The 21132-nt window shown below is 44.4% G+C and overlaps 2 protein-coding genes and 1 long non-coding RNA gene across 5 annotated transcripts; all 3 read right to left on the bottom strand.

The window, feature by feature from the left end:
• Window positions 1-2048: 2048 nt before the first annotated feature.
• Window positions 2049-8766, bottom strand: LOC133108724 (T-cell surface glycoprotein CD3 delta chain-like). Its single transcript, XM_061218420.1, has 5 exons — window positions 7625-8766; window positions 7136-7347; window positions 4035-4178; window positions 3107-3159; window positions 2049-2897 (listed from the first exon to the last, which is right to left on the bottom strand). Exons 1-5 carry the CDS (start codon window positions 7678-7680, stop codon window positions 2832-2834), a joined length of 531 nt encoding a protein of 176 aa, XP_061074404.1. The 5' UTR covers window positions 7681-8766; the 3' UTR covers window positions 2049-2831.
• An 11-nt stretch (window positions 8767-8777) lies between these two features.
• LOC133108725 (uncharacterized) lies at window positions 8778-11356 on the bottom strand. The gene is made up of 3 exons (XR_009704694.1): window positions 11204-11356; window positions 9905-10006; window positions 8778-9408 (listed from the first exon to the last, which is right to left on the bottom strand). It is a non-coding gene; the product is annotated as an uncharacterized LOC133108725 (long non-coding RNA).
• A 2610-nt stretch (window positions 11357-13966) lies between these two features.
• On the bottom strand, window positions 13967-20942 carry LOC133108635 (transmembrane protein 25). Of its 3 annotated transcripts, none has more exons than XM_061218254.1 (9): window positions 20835-20942; window positions 19315-19424; window positions 18555-18902; window positions 17358-17648; window positions 16674-16805; window positions 16273-16303; window positions 15857-15957; window positions 15347-15436; window positions 13967-14152 (listed from the first exon to the last, which is right to left on the bottom strand). In XM_061218254.1, exons 2-9 carry the CDS (start codon window positions 19388-19390, stop codon window positions 14079-14081), a joined length of 1143 nt encoding a protein of 380 aa, XP_061074238.1. In that variant the 5' UTR covers window positions 19391-19424; window positions 20835-20942; the 3' UTR covers window positions 13967-14078. The 3 variants fall into 3 exon arrangements, with proteins under 3 accessions (XP_061074238.1, XP_061074240.1, XP_061074239.1); XM_061218256.1 differs by having other exon boundaries at window positions 19315-19443; window positions 20835-20897; XM_061218255.1 differs by having other exon boundaries at window positions 20831-20896.
• Window positions 20943-21132: the final 190 nt, after the last annotated feature.

The following is a 21132-nucleotide window of genomic DNA, read 5'->3' on the forward strand; positions in this document are numbered from 1 at the left end:
TATCCTGTAATCAGCGTAATCACCTTTAGAGCACACATCCATCCATCCATTATCTTAACCCGCTTATCCTGAACAGGGTCGCAGGGGGGCTGGAGCTTATCCCAGCATACATCGGGCCATCGGGCGAAAGGCAGGAATACACCCTGGGCAGGTCGCCAGTCCATCGCAGGGCACACACACCATTCACTCACACACTCATACCTATGGGCAACCAATCAGCCTAACCGGCACGTCTTTGGGCTGTGGGAGGAAACCGGAGTACCCGGAGGAATCTCACGCAGACACGGGGAGAACATGCAAACTCCGCACAGAGAGGCCCCGGCTGACGGGGATTCAAACCCAGGACCTCCTTGCTGTGAGGCGGCAGTGCTACCCACTGCACCACACATACTGCCTAGCACACATACAGAGGACAATTAATACATCGTCTTAGCCAATCAATACATTGTATGGTATCAAACAATAATCCCAGTTGACAGATTGTTTGGCACTGACATTTAATTCCAGGGGTCTGGATATTAATGCAAGCAGTTTGCCTGACATGTAAAATTTTAATTATCTTAACCATGGAAAATAATGTGGGACTATATTTTAATATCCATCAGAAGGTTTTTTATTTACTTACCAGATAAAAATAACATGAAAAGGTTTGTTGTGTAATTAACGTTGCCTAATTATCAAAATGTGAGCTAATCGCATACAATGCAGGTGTTTGGTGTAAAAAAAGCAAAGACTCTTGACTTGCTTTTGTTTTATATAAAATCTTAGCTATTTTTACTTACCAGATAAAAATAACATGAAAAGGTTTGTTGTGTAATTAACGTTGCCTAATTATCAAAATGTGAGCTAATCGCATACAATGCAGGTGCTTGGTGTAAAAAAAGCAAAGACTCTTTACTTGCTTTTGTTTTATATACAATCTTAGCTATTTTTACTTGCCATTTATTAACTTGCCATTTATTTGTCTGCTTAAATGCAATGTACTATATGTGCTATATTTTATTTTATATAATTAAATGCTAGGTTGAAATGCAAATAAATAAGTGCACTGTATATTTTTATGCTGACATTTCAATAAGCAGCAAGGAAAAAAATGTCTACAGAGTAATGTGAAAAGACAGTGAGCAATGAGCTGATTGATGTGATTAAACACATCACAAATGCCATAAAGCCTTTCAGTACTCAAGCATTTAAGTGATCAATGTGACAATAGAACAAATGATAAAGCTTAAATCGTTCCGTATAACACCTGACCATGGCCATGGCGGGACTAGGGCTTGTAAAATCATGTTCCTTGTGCTTAAATCATCAGAGGTTTTTGATGACTCTGTAGGTGTGGTCAGGAGCTCAGCCTGGGATTTTGGGCCCCATGAATCTCTCACATCTCACATGGCGGTGACATGGCTCAGGCAGTAAGAGCAGGCGTCTGGCAGTCGGAGGGTTGCCGGTTTGATCCCCCGCCCGGGCAGTGTCGAAGTGTCCCTGAGCAAGACACCTAACCCCTAAATGCTCCCGACGAGCTGGTCGGCGCGTTGCATGGCAGCCAATCGCCGTTGTTGTGTGAGTGTGTATGAATGGGTGAATGAGAAGCATCAATTGTACAGTGCTTTGGATAAAGGCGCTATATAAATGCCAACCATTTTACCATTTACATCAGACCCCACCACTCCAAAAAATCCTGTGTTCTAATATTTTTCGAGGGCCCTGTTAATCATAGCCCTTGGATGAGTGGAAAATAAACCCTGATAGAGTATATGTGTGCCCTGTTGGATTTGTTTGTGTGTGGTGAGTGTTTGAGCACAAAATGGCTTCCCTGCATCACCCAGGTGGGTGTTATATGCCGGTTGTGGTCGAAGCTTCCGCCTTTCAATGTGAAGAGCTTTGAGACTGCACTACATGAATGCAACCTATTATAAATTACCATGGTTGTACCAACATGATGAAAAACATATTAATCCTAAAAAAACATGCTTAGTGTTACAATTTTCAACACAGGGACGTATTTCACACCAATGAAACTCCATGATACATGCACTCCACAGCCCACATTGTTCAGATAGGCATATATTTTATTGAAATAGGTATTTCCCATGTATATAAATAGGATGCTGCAAAAAAGCGCAAGATATGAAGTCATATTAAAGAATAATAATGGCTCAATTTAATGACCACAGCCTAAGAACAATCTCTAACAAAAATACACAATCAATGCCACATGGCACTGGTTCAACAGCCCACATCCTCTCTCTCTCTTACACACACACACACACACACACACACACACACACACACACACACACACACACCTATATATGTATAAAGAGAATAATAATAGTTCTCCCCTCAAACATTTGTTTCCCCTTACTCAGGAGTCATGGTCAAAGCAAAGCCGCAGGACACACAAAACAATGCCACAAAGCAAGTACTAATAAAGACAGGAAATATCAATAACTCTGAATGAAGTAAAAACCCAGGTTACATAAAGCAAACTTATTGTGTATATTTTTGTATAGGTCTCCTCTCAGGCTACCGGCTATGAAGGCTTACATTAAGAACAAACATCCTGCACATATTTGTATAGGTGACCTGTTAGGCAACCGGCACTAAACGAAGGACTAAATAAAAATCAACATCCGGCGTATATTTATATACGCAGGCGGCCTGGCGGGCTGCTGATGGGGGAAGGTGACACGGCGCCTGGCGCTCAGACTGCAAAGCTCAGGGCCCAGAGCTGCGGTGGCGGTGGCGGTGGTTGCCAGGTGAGGGGTCAGCCTCCGTGAGCAGAGCGCAGGGGTTGTTCCAGCCCGGCGGGCGGGCGAGAGCGGGCGTGGTCAGTGCTTCCTCCCGCGGCGCGGCTCCAGGTGACTGTACTCCGAGGAGTTGCCGTGAGAGAGTTGCTGGCAGTTGAGGCGGGGGGGGGGGGGGGTCGGAGGGAGAAAGAGGGGGAGCGGGGGGATGTAGGTTAGGGGAGAGGGAAAGGAAGAGGGAGATTGAAGGGGACAAGAGAAAGAGTGGTATTGTGAGTATGATATTGCCGGCTTGAGTGCTAAAAATAAATAAAAGCCAGGATAATACCCATAAGTCATTGTTGGTACTGTTTGCCCACCTGGTACGTGGAGTCATTCTGCTGGTTCTGAATGAGGTTCTGTCGGTCCGATGCTGAAAGAAGAGAACAAGGAACTGGCATTTTTCCCTACTGGACCTCTTTACAGATGATGCACTTTACAAAACAGCATGCACAAGCAACCATCTTACAAATGTCCAGATGTAAACCAACAGAGGAAAATGTGTGTGTATGTGTGTGTGTGTGTGTGTCTTTGTTTGTTTGTTAAGCTCCATATTGCATAAAATGCATAGGGTCTAATTGCAGGTTCATACCCCTTTTTTTTTTATGTCTCAGCCTCATAACGGCTCCCTTGACTGGCATAATGCTCTTATTTATGTTGACAAACGGCAATATCAGACTCCAATGACAATCAAAACCCTAGAATCAAGACTAGATCCTGAAAGTATTCCCATACCTGCACAAGGGAAGTGATTGAATACAGCTGACTATTCAGAAGCAGTTGAGAAGCCAATCGTCCAATTACTTATGGTCCCCAAAAATGTATAAAAAGGGATTCTGACACGCATCACCCGATATGGATGTAAATACCCTCAAATAAAAGGGGACAGTCTACACTTTATCTGTAGCATTTCATTTAAAATCCAATGTGCTGGACTACAGAGCCAAAAGAACATTGTACCAACTGTCGAAATACATACGGACTGCACTGTACATACGCATATACATGCAGACACAAACACATTGCTGGGCTTGACGTTTTGTCAATCATAGCCCCTGGAGACGATTAAATTAGTTCAGCAACATCTGAGCTGTTCTGGTCTATATAACTACAATGATTAAGGCTGCTGAAGTAGGAATTGGGCATGGGGTCATTAAATATCAATGTTGTCTTGATATTGAATATATATCAATTATGATAGATTTGTGGCACTGTTTTTTGTTGTATGCTGCCTCAGTATCTGCTCACCTTTGTTAGCCTGATTGAAGACCTTTCCCTGGGGCTGTGAAGCAAGGAGGTAGACAGCCCATCCGATCAACAGTGTGGCCACAACCTCTCCCACGATGATCCCCACCACGGTTCCAGTATCCAAGGCAATACAATTGTCACAGGCTATCAAAATGACCAGTAGATACATCACAGTGAGAGATACCATCACAGTGAGAGATACATCACAGTGAGAGATACGTCACAGTGAGAGATACGTCACAGTGAGAGATACCATCACAGTGAGAGACACCATCACAGTGAGAGATACCATCACAGTGAGAGATACATCACAGTGAGAGATACATCACAGTGAGAGATACATCACACTGACATGCAGGGAAGCTGACAGTGGCAGCATAATGGGAGTGTATGTCTAACAGTGACTCCATATGGACATAATCAATGATAATAACCACAGAGATGGGAACTAATTATTTACAGTCGAGTGAAAAAATTTGGGGGCACCTCTGGATTAAATGGAAGATAAATGATACAGTTGAAGTCAAGGCAAAGTCTGGAAGACCAAGACAGATTTCAGATAGAATGGCCAGAGACCCAGTGAGAAATGCTCAGAAGAACCCACACATCACTGCAAAAGAGCTGCAAAAAAGAGTAGCAAAAACAGGTCTAGCTGTTCACAGGACAACAATACAACATACTTTAAACAACAAAGACCTACATGCCAGAATGTACAATCTCAACACAAAATAAAGCATCTGAAATATCCAAAAGAAAACATTGAGAAGCCTGAAGCCTTTTGGAACAATGTGCTTTGGACTCACAAAACCAAAATGTAACTTTTTAGCCATCACCAAATGTTTGCAAAAAAAGTGAAGCCTTTGTAAAGAAGAATACCTTGCCAAGTGTGAAGCATGGAGGTGGCTCCGTTATTTTTTGTGTGGCAGCTAGGGGCGCAGGAAATATTATGCGAGTAGAATGAAGAATGGATTCCACAAAATAACAAGAAATTCAAGAGATGTATAAAGGTCAGTCCAGACATTAAAGTTGAAGAAAGGTTGGGTATTCCAGCAAGAGAATGAACCAAATCATACCACAAAATCAACAATAAAGTACCTCCAGGAAAGACAGACGAAGGTTTTGGAATGGCCACCACAGTCCCCTGACTTGACTATTATTGAAAGTCTGTGGAGAGATCTCAAACATGCTGTGTAGATGCAATGAGGCTGAAGAATAGAGCTAGAGGTGTTTTGCCAGGAAGAACGGAAGTGAGAATGGAGTCATAGCTGGCTGCAGAAAGCATTTACACATGGTTATACTTGCCAGAGGAGGAGTACTAACTGACAGGGCCTTTTTCATTTTTTTATTATTTTGAAACCGTAAAAATCTTGCTTTAGAATTTGAGGAAATGTGTCATGTTTAATACGGTGCCATTTAGAAGCCAGGTTCACATATGTTCACTTAGATGTTAATTGTAAAAGGTTTTTTGACCAGGGGTGCCCAAGACTTTGCACACAACTGTAGATATGTAGTAATAACACAAGTTAAATGTTTACAGGGTCCTCTGAATTAAATCAATCAATCACAGGGTTTCAAGAACACCTTTCCAGTGGATCTTTAACCCTTGTGTTAAAAAATGACCCGCCACTATGTTTAACAGGAGAGAAAACCCCTTTTTTCAACTTGAAATTTGAAGTTTGTTATGAGTGACAGGTTGTTACTTCATGCAAAATAGATGTGGGGTTTAAAATTCAATTAAGCTGCTTTATTTTAGGGGTTTAGTGAAGGTGGGTCATTTTTTACCCTTAGGACAAGGGAAGTACACAGAATGTTAAGACTACACAAGGGTTAAGAGGAGAGTCTAGAGAATATTGCACAGTACGCAAATGCATTAGTAAATTGTATAAATATTGTATATTGATGTTGTATAAAAGTTTAAAAAGCAGGCCAGCTAAACCCTGACTGAGAGATCTCCTGTCCTGTAAGCTTTCATCTCAACCCTAATTTGGCACACCTGATTCTACTAATTAGCAGCTCAACAATATCCCTTGTTGTTTAATAAGGTGTGCTTTGTTTGGGTTGAGTTGAAAACCTACAGGTATCTCCAGGTTTATCTCCAGGAACAGGGTTGGGCAGTCCTGCTATAAATTCATAGTTAACTTATAATAACTGATATTAACATTCATTCATTATCCTAACCCGCTTATCCTGAACAGGGCTGGAGCCTATCCCAGCATACATTGGGCAAAAGGCAGGAATACACCCTGGACAGGTCGCCAGTCCATCGCAGGGCACACACACCATTCACTCACACACTCATACCTATGGGCAATTTAGACTCTCCAATCAGCCTAACCTGCATGTCTTTGGACTGTGGGAGGAAACCGGAGTACCCGGAGGAAACCCACGCAGACAGGGGGAGAACATGCAAACTCCACACAGAGAGGCCCCGGCCGACGGGGATTAGAACCCAGGACCTCCTTGCTGTGAGGCGGCAGTGCTACCCACTGCACCATCCGTGCCGCCCTGATATTAACAGTAATTCAGAATTTAAGCTGAAAAGGCAAAGCAAGGCTGAACGAAGGAATATGAAATGCAGCACCACCAGCCATAATGCTTTTCGGTAAAATCTCGGGGCTGGGCCGGTGTGGATTTTTTTGCATTCATTCTCTTTTTTCAGGGTGAAATTTTCAATTCTAAAAAGGCACAATCATCTGTATCCACTCAAAAACCTAATATTTTCAGTGAGAAAAATCTACTACTCCTACTGTTTGAGTTTCGGTCACTTTGTTTTAATAATATTTACAGTAATTTTGACTTTTGAGAAACAAACACCAAAGAGTTACCAAAGGGTTCAAGTATAAGCTTGTGTTAAGAAAAGGGGGCAATACATAAGGGGTTAACTGTATTTTCATCACTGTTTTTGCTTAGCTTTGTATTGGATGGCTTCAGCCGTAGGGAAACAGAAAGTTCAGTGTGAAGAAGACAAAGTGAACTATCTAGTCAATGTATGTTAGGCATCACAGACAACGTTCTAATTGGTACAGGTTTGGAGTTACATTTCAGTAGAGTTCATCCCATGGACGGCATATCAATGTACGTATATGGCAATTATCACTTACTTCGAAATTTCACCAGGATGTTGTGTTTGATTTCTCCTTTGACGCATGAATATTCCCCTGAATTGTCATCGGAGTACTGAAGTTCTAGTTCCGATGCATTTCTATAAAATGCATCATCTTTGTGCCATATTTCTGAGTTTGTACAGGTGATTTTGACACCATCTCCAGCTTCTTTGGTTGAGATGGCTAAAGAGTCAAAAGAACAAAAAATATTTAGTAACTGACAGACTATTCTTAAAATGAATGAAGATACCTGGCTGCACAGAGAAGGTATAGTGTCATAAAACCTGATTATCCGTAGATAATAAGACCCGACTGCGTATTTTTTTATTCTGAAAAGTACGTATCCGAGAAGTACACGGAGCCATAGGTAAAGTTGTGCCCCTGTGGATGCATATCACTGGGCCTCATGACTAAACAGTACATTGTACACTGTCACAGAGTGCTGTTAAATGCTGTGTATGTTGTTTACACTGATTATTCAATAAGTCATCATAAGTGAAATTAATATCAATTGTAGCTGACGGTTGAGCTATTGTGACCATTCCTGATTTAAACTATGAATTTGATCCTGATATTAAAAAAGTGCTTTAACTGGCACCGTAACATGAATTACATAGTGATGACAGGCGTTTGTGTTACAAACTTAGACCATTGCAATTATTTTCAAGTCTGGTGAGTATCTCATCACTGTTGAAATAGATAAGGCTGATTCACTGTATTTGTGGTGAAGACCTACAGTATGGGTCAAAACGTTAAATTTAATATGGATAAAATGAACCTATCACTTTGTCTTTGTAGCATAAGTGTTTTTTTTTGTTATTATATGATTGCACATAAAACACCGTGCCCAAATGGTATCTCTTAATCCAAAAGCAATGAACCGTGTGCCCAAATGTTTCTTATCATATAAAGTTGGCACATTTCCATATCATTTATTTATTTTTAATTATTTTACATTGTTTAACAAATGTATAATAAATTCAACTGAACTGACCTCAGGTTTTTTAATTTAACTTAAAGTTGGCAAGCATGCATTATTTAACTGCAGCCGAATTGTGTGGAAATGTAATCTTGTAAATGTAAGTAATGTGAATAGGTATGAAAGACTGCAGCACCTCGGTTTAACACTCCTATTATGTTAAGAGTCGATGAATGCTTTTAGGTTAAAGAGTTTAAATAAACACAAAATTATTTGTGTGTTGCATTCTTATTGTCTCCCAAATGACGAGCCTTTTATCCATGAATATTAAAAATCTGTGAGAGTTTGGCACCTGTTTGGGAAAGTACCACCAGAAAGGCAATACTGTGTGCCTGCCTGACCTAATGCAAATAAATCCAAGACAGCTTAGCGTTGGAATACTATGCATGATCCAATGTTAAAAACATGGTGGCAGCCAAATCATGAATTAACTTACATACTGTATAAGGTCAAATATATACTGTACCTTCTTTAGAAGCTGTTAACAGAAGAAACAGATTGTTATGTTCACAGAGAGGAGGACAATAGCCGATAACTGACACTTTTGCTTCTTTCTTTTTTTATTTATTTAACTTAAAGTTGGCAAGCATGCATTATTTAACTGCAGCCGAATTGTGGGGAAATGTAATCTTCATAAAGTAATGTGAATAGGTACGAAAGACTGCAGCACCTCGGTTTAACGCTCCTATTATGTTAAGAGTCGATGACTGCTTTTAGGTTAAAGAGTTTAAATAAACACAAAATTATTTGTGTGTTGCCTTCTTATTGTCTCCCAAATGACGAGCCTTTTATCCATGAATATTAAAAATCTGTGAGAGTTTGGCACCTGTTTGGGAAAGTGCCACCAGAATCATCCACAAAGTAAATAAAAATAAAAATGGATGCATATTTTCTGATATTTTATACAGTTACAGAGAGTCAAAATAAGCCCATACAACACATGCAAAGTTGGTACAGGACTTCTTAAAACAAAGCATTATGTTTATTGCATCTTTACCATTTAATCCCACCAAAATAGAACATTTTGTGAAAAATGAAAAAAGTTCAACTGGTTTTTAAGAGATGTCAAACACTAAATTGGGTCAGATAGACCCCAAACATAATATGTGGGTTAAAAAAACAGCAAACGTAATACTGTGTGCCTGCCTGACCTAATGCAAATAAATCCAAGACAGTTTAGCGTTGGAATACTATGCATGATCCAATGTTAAAAACATGGTGGCAGCCAAATCATGAATTAACTTACATACTGTATAAGGTCAAATATATACTGTACCTGCGTCTTGAGAAGCTGTTAACAGAAGAAACAGATTGTTATGTTGACAGTGAGGAGGACAATAGCCGATAACTGACACTTTTGCTTCTTTCTTTTTTTTTTTTGACTCCAAGGACTATATAACTGCTATAAACTATAATTAACAAACATATAAACATACGTACAAATAAACACATCTGCAGTAGAAAGACTACTTGGAAAGGATATGTTTTATTTTACAATTTAGCCATTTTGGCAGATTTAAATTCACTTTCTTGGCAGTTTCTCTGGACACAAACGGCTGGGTGATAGGAACACAGCCTAATGCTGTAATGTTTTAAACGTTTACCATAGTGACAAGTCAGCAGCAGAGCTGTTCATAAACAGTGCAATGTCCTATCATACGTGTGGACTATACAACATCTAAGAAAACAACTTTAAACTGTTTTTTAGATTAACTTTATTGGGACATCTTACACACACATACACACACACACCCGCACACACAGAAAAAAGAGCTAAGAGATCTTACCTACTGAAATCAACATTACCATCAGACACGTTAAATGAGCAATCGTCTTCCCCTCCATCGTACCTTCGCACACTTCCCACTTACAGTGACCTGTTACAGAATCTGTCATAGGAGAAATGGTCTATTGTGAGCTTTCAGAACAAGATAGATCAGATGCTCGTTTGTAAAAACACGGCTATACAATTCCCACATCAGACCACCGCTCATGTGTTGCAACAATGTTCCTTATTTTCCAGTGTATAATCGGTAAAGAAAAACAACACACCAAACAAGTGCCTTTATTTTTTTACCTGAAATATTGAATCATGCTCTTTTTTTTTTATTTAGATGTCAGATAGAACCCAAAAGCAGTAGGCCTGTCGATTGTTGATTTTGTCAATGTGTTTCTCCACATTTTCAGTGCTGTATATTTCTGAAGCTAAGCAGGCCTAAGTTGAAAAGACGCCATTTTCAGTTTTCATCCTCCATTTTAGCCAGAACGGTCACAACAGTTTGCACAGTTGAGTTACACAGCGCTGAGTTGCTTGCACTACAAAATATCAGCAAAAACTCACACTTTCCACCGGATTCATTTCCGCAAGCACAACTAATGACTGGAATAGGAGATGCATTGTTTACGTATTTAAGGTATTAAAATAAAAATTTCAGTTTCAGTTAATGTTATTGAAAATTGGAAACACTGATCGACTCTTCAAAAAAATAGCCACGTTTTATTATATTGTCTGTAAATTATTAAAGATTTTACAAATTGGAAAACTAAAATTAATGAATCAGAGCATTTTCCTATTCATGTGGACATACACGTCCCGGTTTAGATTTGCATCAAATTGAAAACTGGCTTTTCTGTCTCTTTTTATTGTTATATTTACCAAAATATAAAACAAATCTTCTTCTTCTTGCAAAAGACCAAACAGAAAACACAATTTATCACTTTTAAAATATAGACATATGCCATTGCAAACTTCTTCAACAATGTTCAGCAGATCTGTGCACAGAGAGACTTTGAAGACTTTGCAGTCGTCCATTATACTCTTGAGATGAAAATTACCAATTTTTTCTAAAATGATTAGACAAGGTTATAAATGATTTTCATGATTTTGTTATAAAACATCCAACAGTGGCAATGTATTACTGGGTGATCACAATTTACCTGGCATCACAGTGCTCTATAATCTATAGTAACCTACAGCATCCTTCATCTAAAAGTAAAACATTCTGTCGAAATTAACCTCTTTGCTTCATACTTATGAGTCCCGTTCTATAGTTTTTTTCGGTGAGAAGACGAGATCGGGGACGTACCTGTAGCGGCGGCGCTTGATGGAGCTCTCTGAGCTGTCTCGGAAAGTCAAGGAGAACACTCCTCTTCTGTCCTCCTCTCTCAGAGTCTCTCTGTCCCCGCGGAGGAAGTGCGTATGATTGGCGGCTGAAGCCGAGGGCCTGGCAGCAGCACCGTGCTGCTGAAGCTAGGTGTCGCTACATCCGGGATAGCTGATGCTTCCGGTAAATGCGACGGAAAAGAAATACAACGAAGACGTGAAGACTTCAAGGTGAAGGAGACGTGTGGGGTTGGTGTCTGCACAGGTGGGCGGTGGGGGGGGGCGGGGGGGGGGGGGGTTGGGGTGAAGGCTCCCCATCTGCCATTTTGCCCCATGCGAAATAAGGGGTCCCAATACATGATATCTTTGCATGTTTGCTTTCGGTTTGACACACACATCATTATTTGTGTGTTGCTGTATCATATGTATCATACTGATTGGGATCCAGCTTCATCAGTTGTTACGGAGTTGTTTGCATTGTCCTTGGGGAGTTACTGAGTGACTGAGTGACTGAGTGAAAACAGCCTCCTCCCAGCTCCCTGCCAGAGGGAGCAGTAGTAACAAGACAAAGAAGAAGAGTTCCCACAAGCTGCTTCCTGCCCGGTAACGGCAAACCACGACACCCTGTGACCTGAAAAAACTGCCATCTGCTCTCTCTCTCTCTTTCACTCTCTATAACTCACAAACACACACACACACACACACGCATGCACTAGCAGAGAAACACATACAGTAGATACGCACAAACACATCTACAAGATGGTCTGTTGGCAACACATGCACTAGCCTTGCGTGTTTTTGGGCAAACGCTGAGCAACAGACACTCCAAGTCCAATTAGCCATCCCACTGCATCCTGTTTACATAAAAACACCCTCCTGCGTATCCTCACGTCCTCCAGCCCACAGCCATATGGCTGTGGCACAACAGAGCGCTTCACCAGGAAGCTCTCATACACAAACTCCCACACTTACTTATTTCTGCAGCGCGCGTTCAGATACTCACAGCTTCCACTGAAGCACCTGCCGCCCAATTTCATCATCAACGTCAGGGCACCTTGGGATCTCTCGTTTTGGCGCTATAGCGCCCCCTGCTGCACTGAGATGATATACGCACACTGGCCACTTTTTAGGACTGGGTCAGACCCGCCTTTGCCTCCAGAACAGCCTGAATTTTACATTTTACAAGTCAAGAAGGAGCCGGAAATCTCCCGCCTAGTTTAGTGCAGCTCCTTCCTTGCAAACCCACCAGCCGGTGCCGTGCAGCCACCACGGTGTATCCACAACACGGCGTGTCCACACCACGGCGTATCCACACCACGCCGTGTCCACACCACGGCCTGTCCACACCACGCCGTGTCCACACCACGGCGTGTCCACACCACATCGTGTCCACACCACGGCGTGTCCACACCACGGCGTGTCCACAACACGCTGTGTCTACACCACACCGTGTCCACACCACACCGTGTCCACACCATGGCGTGTCCACACCACGGCGTGTCCACAACACGCTGTGTCTACACCACGGCGTATCCACACCACGCCCTGTCCACACCACGGCCGCCCAAGTCCTCGCGCGTCACTCCCCTGATGAGCTCCCTCCGCTGGCTGCTGGTTGCCACCAGAGTGAGAGTCAAAGTCCTGCCTCTGGCCTACGCTGCAGCCAACACGACAGCCCGTTCCTCCGCACAGGACATAGCTCAGCCCTGAATGGCAGCTCCACCACTGCGACTCGTTCCACCCCACCACGGAGCTCCTCCACCCTGGTTTCCCAGCGGTTGTCCCTTGGAGTCAGGACAACATGACTGACAGGGGCCCTCAAAACATTGTGCAGTAATTGTGCAGAGATGGGGCGGCCTGCGGTGGTGGGGCCCAATGTCAGATCTTTCCTGGGGGGGCCCTGGTTAGGGGAAGAATGCATGGTCTGCTGTTTTTTTTTTTTTTTTTGGTTACTCTACTCAAATAATTGATTAATCATAATACACACCAGTATATTACATGGTTAACTTGCCTCGACTGGTTTCCTGAGTCTTAAGTAGTCATTGGCCTGTTTTACTGAATATTCATTCTGTTCATGACACTTAAACTTTGGCGCCCCCTTTTGGCTTGGTATATTAGGCACCAATTAGGTATATTAGGCACAAATTAACCAAAACACAACATCTGAACAGAGATAGCCAAAGAAGCAGTGATCTTTATTAGAATATTGATACAGTAGTTAGATCTGATTATGTCTATGTGCATTCGCAGGTGCATGTAAGTCTATATAAATATATTGTTTCACGTCGTACATTGTCATGGACATTCTCATAGTCACACAAAGTGATCACATTTAACATTCCACATTGAAGCAGAGGGGTCTGGGAACATGGCCAAAAGACAGTATACAGCTGTGCCCCCCAGTCACTGACCCTGGACCAGTTTAATCTTTTCACACAAAGTGGTAGTGATCTGGAATACTCAATGATAGACTGATCTGGGACCAGTGTTCAACTTTGGTGCATCACATAACTGCTATAATGGCTAAAGAGAGTGTACCGCTGCCTTGGTTCCCCTTAAAACAGTTCCTCAGCTATTATTGTTCCCATAGTTGATGATGTTCTTTGGAACAGGGGTGTTGCCTGATTCAACCTGTTTTCTCACAGAAATCACAGACCTCATTCTATGTGCTTTTTCTTCCCAATGTCTCTTCCTGCCTGAACCTGACCCCCCCCCTCCCCCCCCCCCCAGACCCGGCTGTCCTGATTGGTACAGTGATGTGTCAGCAGTTTGACAGGCAGGTCTGCTGGGCATCTGATTGGACAGCTGCATCACTGCGTGACATCGCGCCCCTCCGTGGGGGAGAGGGGGGGGTGCGGTCAGAGCCAGATTTCGTCGCTGCTCATGCTGTTCACCTTGTAGATGTACCCCACCATGGGGTACTTGGAGAATCCTGGGGAGACCCGCACACAGTCAGGGTGCTAGAAATGCCTTAATGTCATTACATTACCTAATATTACATTGATCTCGCATATGCTCTTATCCAGAGCAACCTAGAAACGTAGGTGCACTATCCTGATTGATATGAGCAGTGAGTTAAGACGCAACATCACTAAAGTATCAGGGCAGGTTCACCATGCTACACAAGAACCACAGTAAACACGGAGACTACAGTGAACACGCAGACTACAGTAAACAGGCAGACCACAGTAAACAGGCAGACCACAGTAAACACGCAGACCACAGTAAACATGCAGACTACATCCATAAGGAGCCTGGGGAGGAGCAGTCGCCTGAAGGTTGCGGGACAAAGGATGTTTGGTCTGAAGACTGATTTTAGGTGGAACTGTTCCATTCCCTCCCCTGAAGGCCTCGTATCAAGGTTTTGAACTGTAACAGGTAGCCAGGGAAGTTGTTAAGGCCAGGTGTACGTAGTTTCAGTGTGAAAGGGGTGTTAAGGCCAGGTGTATGTAGTTTCAGTGTGAAAGGGGTGTTAAGGCCAGGTATATGTAGTTTCAGTGTGAAAGGGGTGTTAAGGCCAGGTGTATGTAGTTTCAGTGTGAAAGGAGTGTTCAGGCCAGGTGTATGTAGTTTCAGTGTGAAAGGGGTGTTAATGCCAGGTGTATGTAGTTTCAGTGTGAAAGGGGTGTTAAGGCCAGGTGTATGTAGTTTCAGTGTGAAAGGGGTGTTAAGGCCAGGTGTATGTAGTTTCAGTGTGAAAGGGGTGTTAAGGCCAGGTGTATGTAGTTTCAGTGTGAAAGGGGTGTTAAGGCCAGGTATATGTAGTTTCAGTGTGAAAGGGGTGTTAAGGCCAGGTGTATGTAGTTTCAGTGTGAAAGGGGTGTTAAGGCCAGGTGTACGTAGTTTCAGTGTGAAAGGGGTGTTAAGGCCAGGTGTATGTAGTTTCAGTGTGAAAGGGGTGTTAAGGCCCCGTGTATGTAGTTTCAGTGAAGCTTAAGAATTATAAGCGGTATGCGATGTGCACCCTGCTGAAAAATACAGCTGGTAGCTAGTTGACCAGTTAGACCAGCGCCGTACTCAACACGGTTTAGCCAGCTCAAGCTTTGTTTTGAAACAGCTAGCAGCTGGTATTTCAAGCTGGTCACAGCTGGATTTTTACACCAGGGCAGAGAACTCACTAACGCACCTCGGGCAGCGTAGGCAGCAGACAGGTCCTCTTCCTCCTCCTCTCCCTCTTTCTTTCTCTCTCCTGGATTATGCCTTCGCTCCCCCTTTGCTGTAGCATGCGTGGTATGGGCACACAGGACAGAGAGCATGAGAAAGGAGCGGTGCACCTGCTCTCAGCGCCCCAAGTGGAGTGGAAGACTCATTGCAATATGTGCAGATAGACTGTTGTGCTCAGTGTCTGTGATTGGTTAGTGGTGCTGGGCACCTGTTAGTTATTACTGGCTTTCTATTAGGCTGGAGTTACACTGGAATGTGTAACGCCTGTGAAAGTGGATTATAGCTGTTACACAAGCTACATAGGGCACACTATGCAGCCTGTGTAATAGGCTATAGCTACAAGCATGGGCGGCAAAACACAATGCACAAAACACAATGCAATGCAAAACACAATGCATCCAGTGTAATTCCTGTGTAAGTTAGTGCTCCCTGACTCCGCCTACGCACCCAGGACCCCAGCTGATTGGCTCACCTTTGCAGATGTTGCTGAGGTCATTGAGTTGCAGGCTCCAGGGCAGGGACAGGTTTTCTCGCGGTAGATACACATTGCCCACCTGTATATTGTGTGACGCACTGCCACAACAAACACACCAATACACCAATACACACACACACACACACATCCAACACACACATGTATACGCACATACCCACACACAATCAGACAAACAAATACAGTGGAAAATTATTATGGGATCCAGACACTTCATGGACTCCATAAACGGGTGGACCAACCATATGCTGACTGAAACCGACTGGATCATTTGAGTTTGTGATTGACAGCATATCTTAGCTCCCCCGGCTATAGAGTTCATGAATATTAGACGATAGCAGAATGTACACGGCAAAGAACATGATGAGTGCTCTTCATCCCCATACCACACTTACCTCTTGGGTATTATGATTTCCACTGCTTTCTCTAAGACCAACAAGAGAACAAACATTCGATTACAGCACTGAAGCAATGTTCCCGAAAGTTGTTTCATATAAACAATTCTGTTTTTGCCACCCCAACATTCAAAATACATTGCAAATAGGTCCAGATTACACCTTTTTCCACATTCTGTGTGTGACCTGACAAAAAGCAGAAATTGGAAAGGTTCACACATCCTGCTGGGTACCTGGCTCTATGAAGTATTTTTGACTTCCCCTCTTTTCCACAGTTTATTCTTCCATACCTCTTCTCTCCTGCCCTCGCCCACCTTGTTTCCCCTCACAGGATTATCTTTCATCTTTCATGGTCATCCCCCCCTTTCCTTGCCTCTCTCCTCCGTCTCTCCCCCTCTCACCTACGTCCTTCCCCTTGTTCTTGTGGAGCAGACACAGGAGCAGCAGGGTGAGGATGAGGAGGGTGACGAACCCAACGGCGCCCCCTGTGACGAGTCCCAGTATCGGCACCTCCACGCTGGACTGCAGGAACTCTGCCGCAGGGAGGAGGGGGACAGACAGGGGGGAGAGAGTCAGGAGTCCTCCATTTTTTTTTGTATGAAAGTAAACATCCAGCCACGTGCTTCTTCCAGCCAGCTGATTTCACTTATTAGTTTGACCTCCTGGCTGAGGAATTGTGATAATTAGCTAATCCAGATGATTGGAAACAATATGCAGTGGAGGAATTTAACTTTCTGAACCCAGACATTCCACCTCAGGTTATTACAGGCAGCCCGTTATCAAAAACATGCTGTATGTGAGGTAGTATTTTGGTAGGAGTATGACAAAAGAATCAACCGCTTCCACTATATAGTCATTTAGGGCCACAACCATCCCTGGGTCATAAAATTCACATTTATCTTGAGCACTTTGGGGCCTCAACAACATTCATATCAGAGCCACCAAAACCGTGCGGGTAGCTCTTTGTGACATTAACTCCAGGCGACCCTGGCATCTCCAACACCCAACAGGGCACATGCAAAGAGTCTTCAGAGCCGTCGGCTTGACCGTATTCACGGCCTGCCGGGGGAATGGCGGCCCCTCACCGGTGAGAGTGAGGTTGCTGTGGGCCACGCCCAGGCTGTTGTTGGCGTTGACAGAGACGTTCCCCGCCAGGCTGCTCAGGGTCACCCGCAGCGTGTGGTTCGTCAGCCAGGGGTAACTGCGCGAGTCCATGATGAGGAAGTCGGACGTGTTGGCCACCAGCCGGCCGGACTGATCCACCCAGGTGATGGTGGCGGGGGGGTTGGAACGAACCAACGCGAAGAGGACCAAGGAGAGCCCCGGGCCGGAGGTGTCACTGTAGTGGGCGTTTACTCGCACAATCTCCGGCAGAACTGTGAGAGAGAGTACAGGGAGCGAAAGTAGACTCAGGTCTTTATTTTATACTATAATGGTGGGCTAATATGTCTGTCAATAATGGAAGATGAGTGTTCACCATTGGTTTTAGGGCAGGGGTGCACAACTCTGTTCCTGAGGGGCCGATCTATGTGCTGGTTTTTGTTCCAACCAGTAATGGAAGATGAGTGCCCACCATTGGTTTTAGGGCAGGGTTGCACAAATCCGGTCCTGGAGGTATGTGCTGTATGTGCTGGCTTTTGTTCCAACCAGTTACCTTAATTTTAGTTTTCTGACTGCTCTATAAACTACACTGGTTCACTCCTGTACTGGATTGGTAAAATATTTAGGATACACCTGCAGTCTAGGACTAGCTGGTGCTGATACAAATGACCAAGATGCAGTATGATTGAGCTAATGAATGAATTAAGGGCAGAAGTTGCCACAAAATCCTGAAACAGGTCGGCCCTTGCTGTGCACCCGTTTTACAGGTAGGATGAGTAGTCAGTGCTGGAGTGAGATACAGCCTGATGCTGAAAAAGTGCCCATCTTCAAAAAAAAAAGGATCAAAAGTAATTAATTTTATTAGTGCAGAGAGCAAGTGGCTAAGAATCTTTTCAAAAGCAAGGCATCATTTTGGCTTGGGAAATGCTCTTATAACTAAGCCAATTTTCAGCAATTAGTCCACTGAGACCAGCCACACGATAAGGTTAATTCGATTAATAATGATAGCAGCATGTAATTAGGCTATTTAGAGTAATTAAAGTGCTGGATGATCTTTAAAAATTAAAATACACCTACAGTACATATAGGGCCAAAGCTTGTGTTTACTGTATTTCACTGGGGAAACTGCGTTGGTGACATTAAAGGATGAACTCTGAACTGCGCTAGCAGTGAGCACTCACACTGCACATTGAGAACGACGGTGGCATTGTGGCTCTCTCCGTTTTGGGGGTTGGAGGTGGCGCACACCAGCTCCCGGTCCCACTTCCTGGCCCGCAGCGTGAAGGTGCTGTTGCGTTTGGACTCCCCCTCCGTCACGCTCGGCACTTCCTGTGACGTCATCACCAACTGCCCTGTGCCACTGTCTGGCAGCTGCTCCTGCCTCTCCCCGTTCAGGTACCAGGTCAGTAGGGGCGGGGCTTGTGGGTTCCAGCCCTCCGATTGGCAGTTGAATTGGTGGGTGATGTTCTCTTGCAGCGTGAGTGCAGAGTGCAGCTGTCCGTCGATCTTAGGGGAGGCTCCCACGGCACCTAAATGTTTAGGTGCGGAAAATGGTATTATTATTATTATTTTTTTAAAGATATTTTTTTGGCCTTTTTTTCAGCTTTATTGGGCAGTATAGAGAGACAGGAAGAATGGGAGCGAGAGAGGGAAAGACATGCGACAAATGTCAGACGGTCGGATTCGAACCGCCGACGTCACGGCTCGCAATGAGCATGCGATCAGTGCTCTATAGGCTGCGCCCCCGAGACTTAATATTAAAGGGTATGAGAAGTCCTTTTTTTGTGTGTTATTTTCTGTCAGTGTAAAATTGTAGCTATTAAACTGTTAATTCCAATAATCCCTGTGCTTGTGTATGAAGCACTCATGGTGAGGGAATGACACATCATGCAATCGCTGTGTCCCGGGCGTGGGCTCAGAGTGTGAGATTCTGCTTCTCACCGGTCCGGACCCAAGCCCAGGTCTGCAGCAGCAGTACGGCAGTGTTCAGCCCCCGGTTCTGACCCGTACACTGCATCCTGAGTTCTACCGGATGACCTGGTCACAATGACCTATGCAGACACACAGCAACTCAAATATACAAGTACCCAAAACAGAGGGAAACAGACAACACAGGTTAGATGAGAGTAAATTACAGGCATTTGGCAGACGCTCTTATCCAGAGGGACGTACAACAACGTGCATACCCATAACCAGGGACAGGTGCGCAGAAAGACCCTAGTTTAGGATGTATAGTTTCAAGATGGGAAAAATAGATAACCAGGCAATGTGTGTGTGACAGAGATTCATTGTGTACAGACATAGACAGGCACAGACTGGTGGATAGGTACAGTACAGAGGTGGCAGGCGGACAGACTGTTAGCACAGAGACAGGAGAAGCTCATGCATTTATACCTGCGCGATTCACTGGCTGTCAGCTGCATTTATACCTGCGTGATTCACTGGCTGTCAGCTGCATTTATACCTGCGTGATTCACTGGCTGTCAGCTGCATTTATACCTGTGTGATTCACTGGCTGTCAGCTGCATTTATACCTGATGATTCACTGGCTGTCAGCTGCATTTATACCTGCGTGATTCACTGGCTGTCAGCTGCATTCATCAAAAGTGGCAGTGGAAACCTATACAAGTCTGTCAGACAGGACCTTTAACTTATGAAGGCTGAGGAAAGATATAATGCAGTGATTGGAGGGGGGAGGGGGGGGCATGTGACACCATTTTGGGATCGTTCCTCAGCTCAGATAACTCAAAACAAAGCCGTAAATTAGGAGCAAAACAGCATCCATTTACTCCGGTGGTGGGCTGGACTAGATAAATGCAGACAGCTGTAATTGGTCCAGGCAGAACCTGCGCTAGATGATCTACTCCGATATCGACGGTAGAATATCCGCCGTGGGTACGGAGGACTGACTGACGCCAGCAGACACAGCCGGTGAAAAACAGCCGGGCATACGCCATCAGCAAGACCAGGCAAACGGCTCACTATTCACCCGCAGGCAGATGTGCAAACGTGCCTGTTTCTCCTGCCAAACACACACACACACACACTCACACCTATGCATACGTGGGCACATTTACACACACACACACAGCTATGCCTACGTGGGCACATTTACACACACACACACACACACACACACAGCTATGCCTACGTGGGCACAGGCACATATACACACATAGCAAACACAGTGACACAAATATATACACACACACAGATGAAAACACAAACACACACACAGAGATGAATACACACACACACAGAGGCATAAAGACACACATATACACACAGAGATATAAATACACACAGAGATGAATACACACACACACAGAGGCATAAAGATGCACATATACACACAGAGGCATAAATACACATACACACACACACACATACAGCATAGATGAATGCACACACACACTCACACACTCCTCCAGGCATGCGGGAGGCTGGTCCTCGGTACCTACGTGCCGGGCGCTCCGGCGGGTCGGGGGACTGGGCCGGTTGGCGGCTCCTGCATCACTGCCCGTGAGCCGCTGGACGGACCGCACAGCCCCGTTCCTCGGCGGCTGCGCCCGCTATCGGCGTCTGACGCAGGCCGTCATGCCTCCGCCACGCGGGGGAGGGAGAGCGCGCTCAGAGCAGGGGGCGCTGGGGGATCGATCAGGCCCAGCCCATTAAGCAGGGCTCCCAGGGGAAGAGCTGTCAGTCAGTTAGCGCCTCTGATCTCTGTCCAAAGACACTCTCTACATCAGCGCAGGAGAG

The sequence above is a fragment of the Conger conger genome, chromosome 13 (genome assembly GCF_963514075.1).
Source record: "Conger conger chromosome 13, fConCon1.1, whole genome shotgun sequence".
Classification (NCBI taxonomy): domain Eukaryota; kingdom Metazoa; phylum Chordata; class Actinopteri; order Anguilliformes; family Congridae; genus Conger; species Conger conger.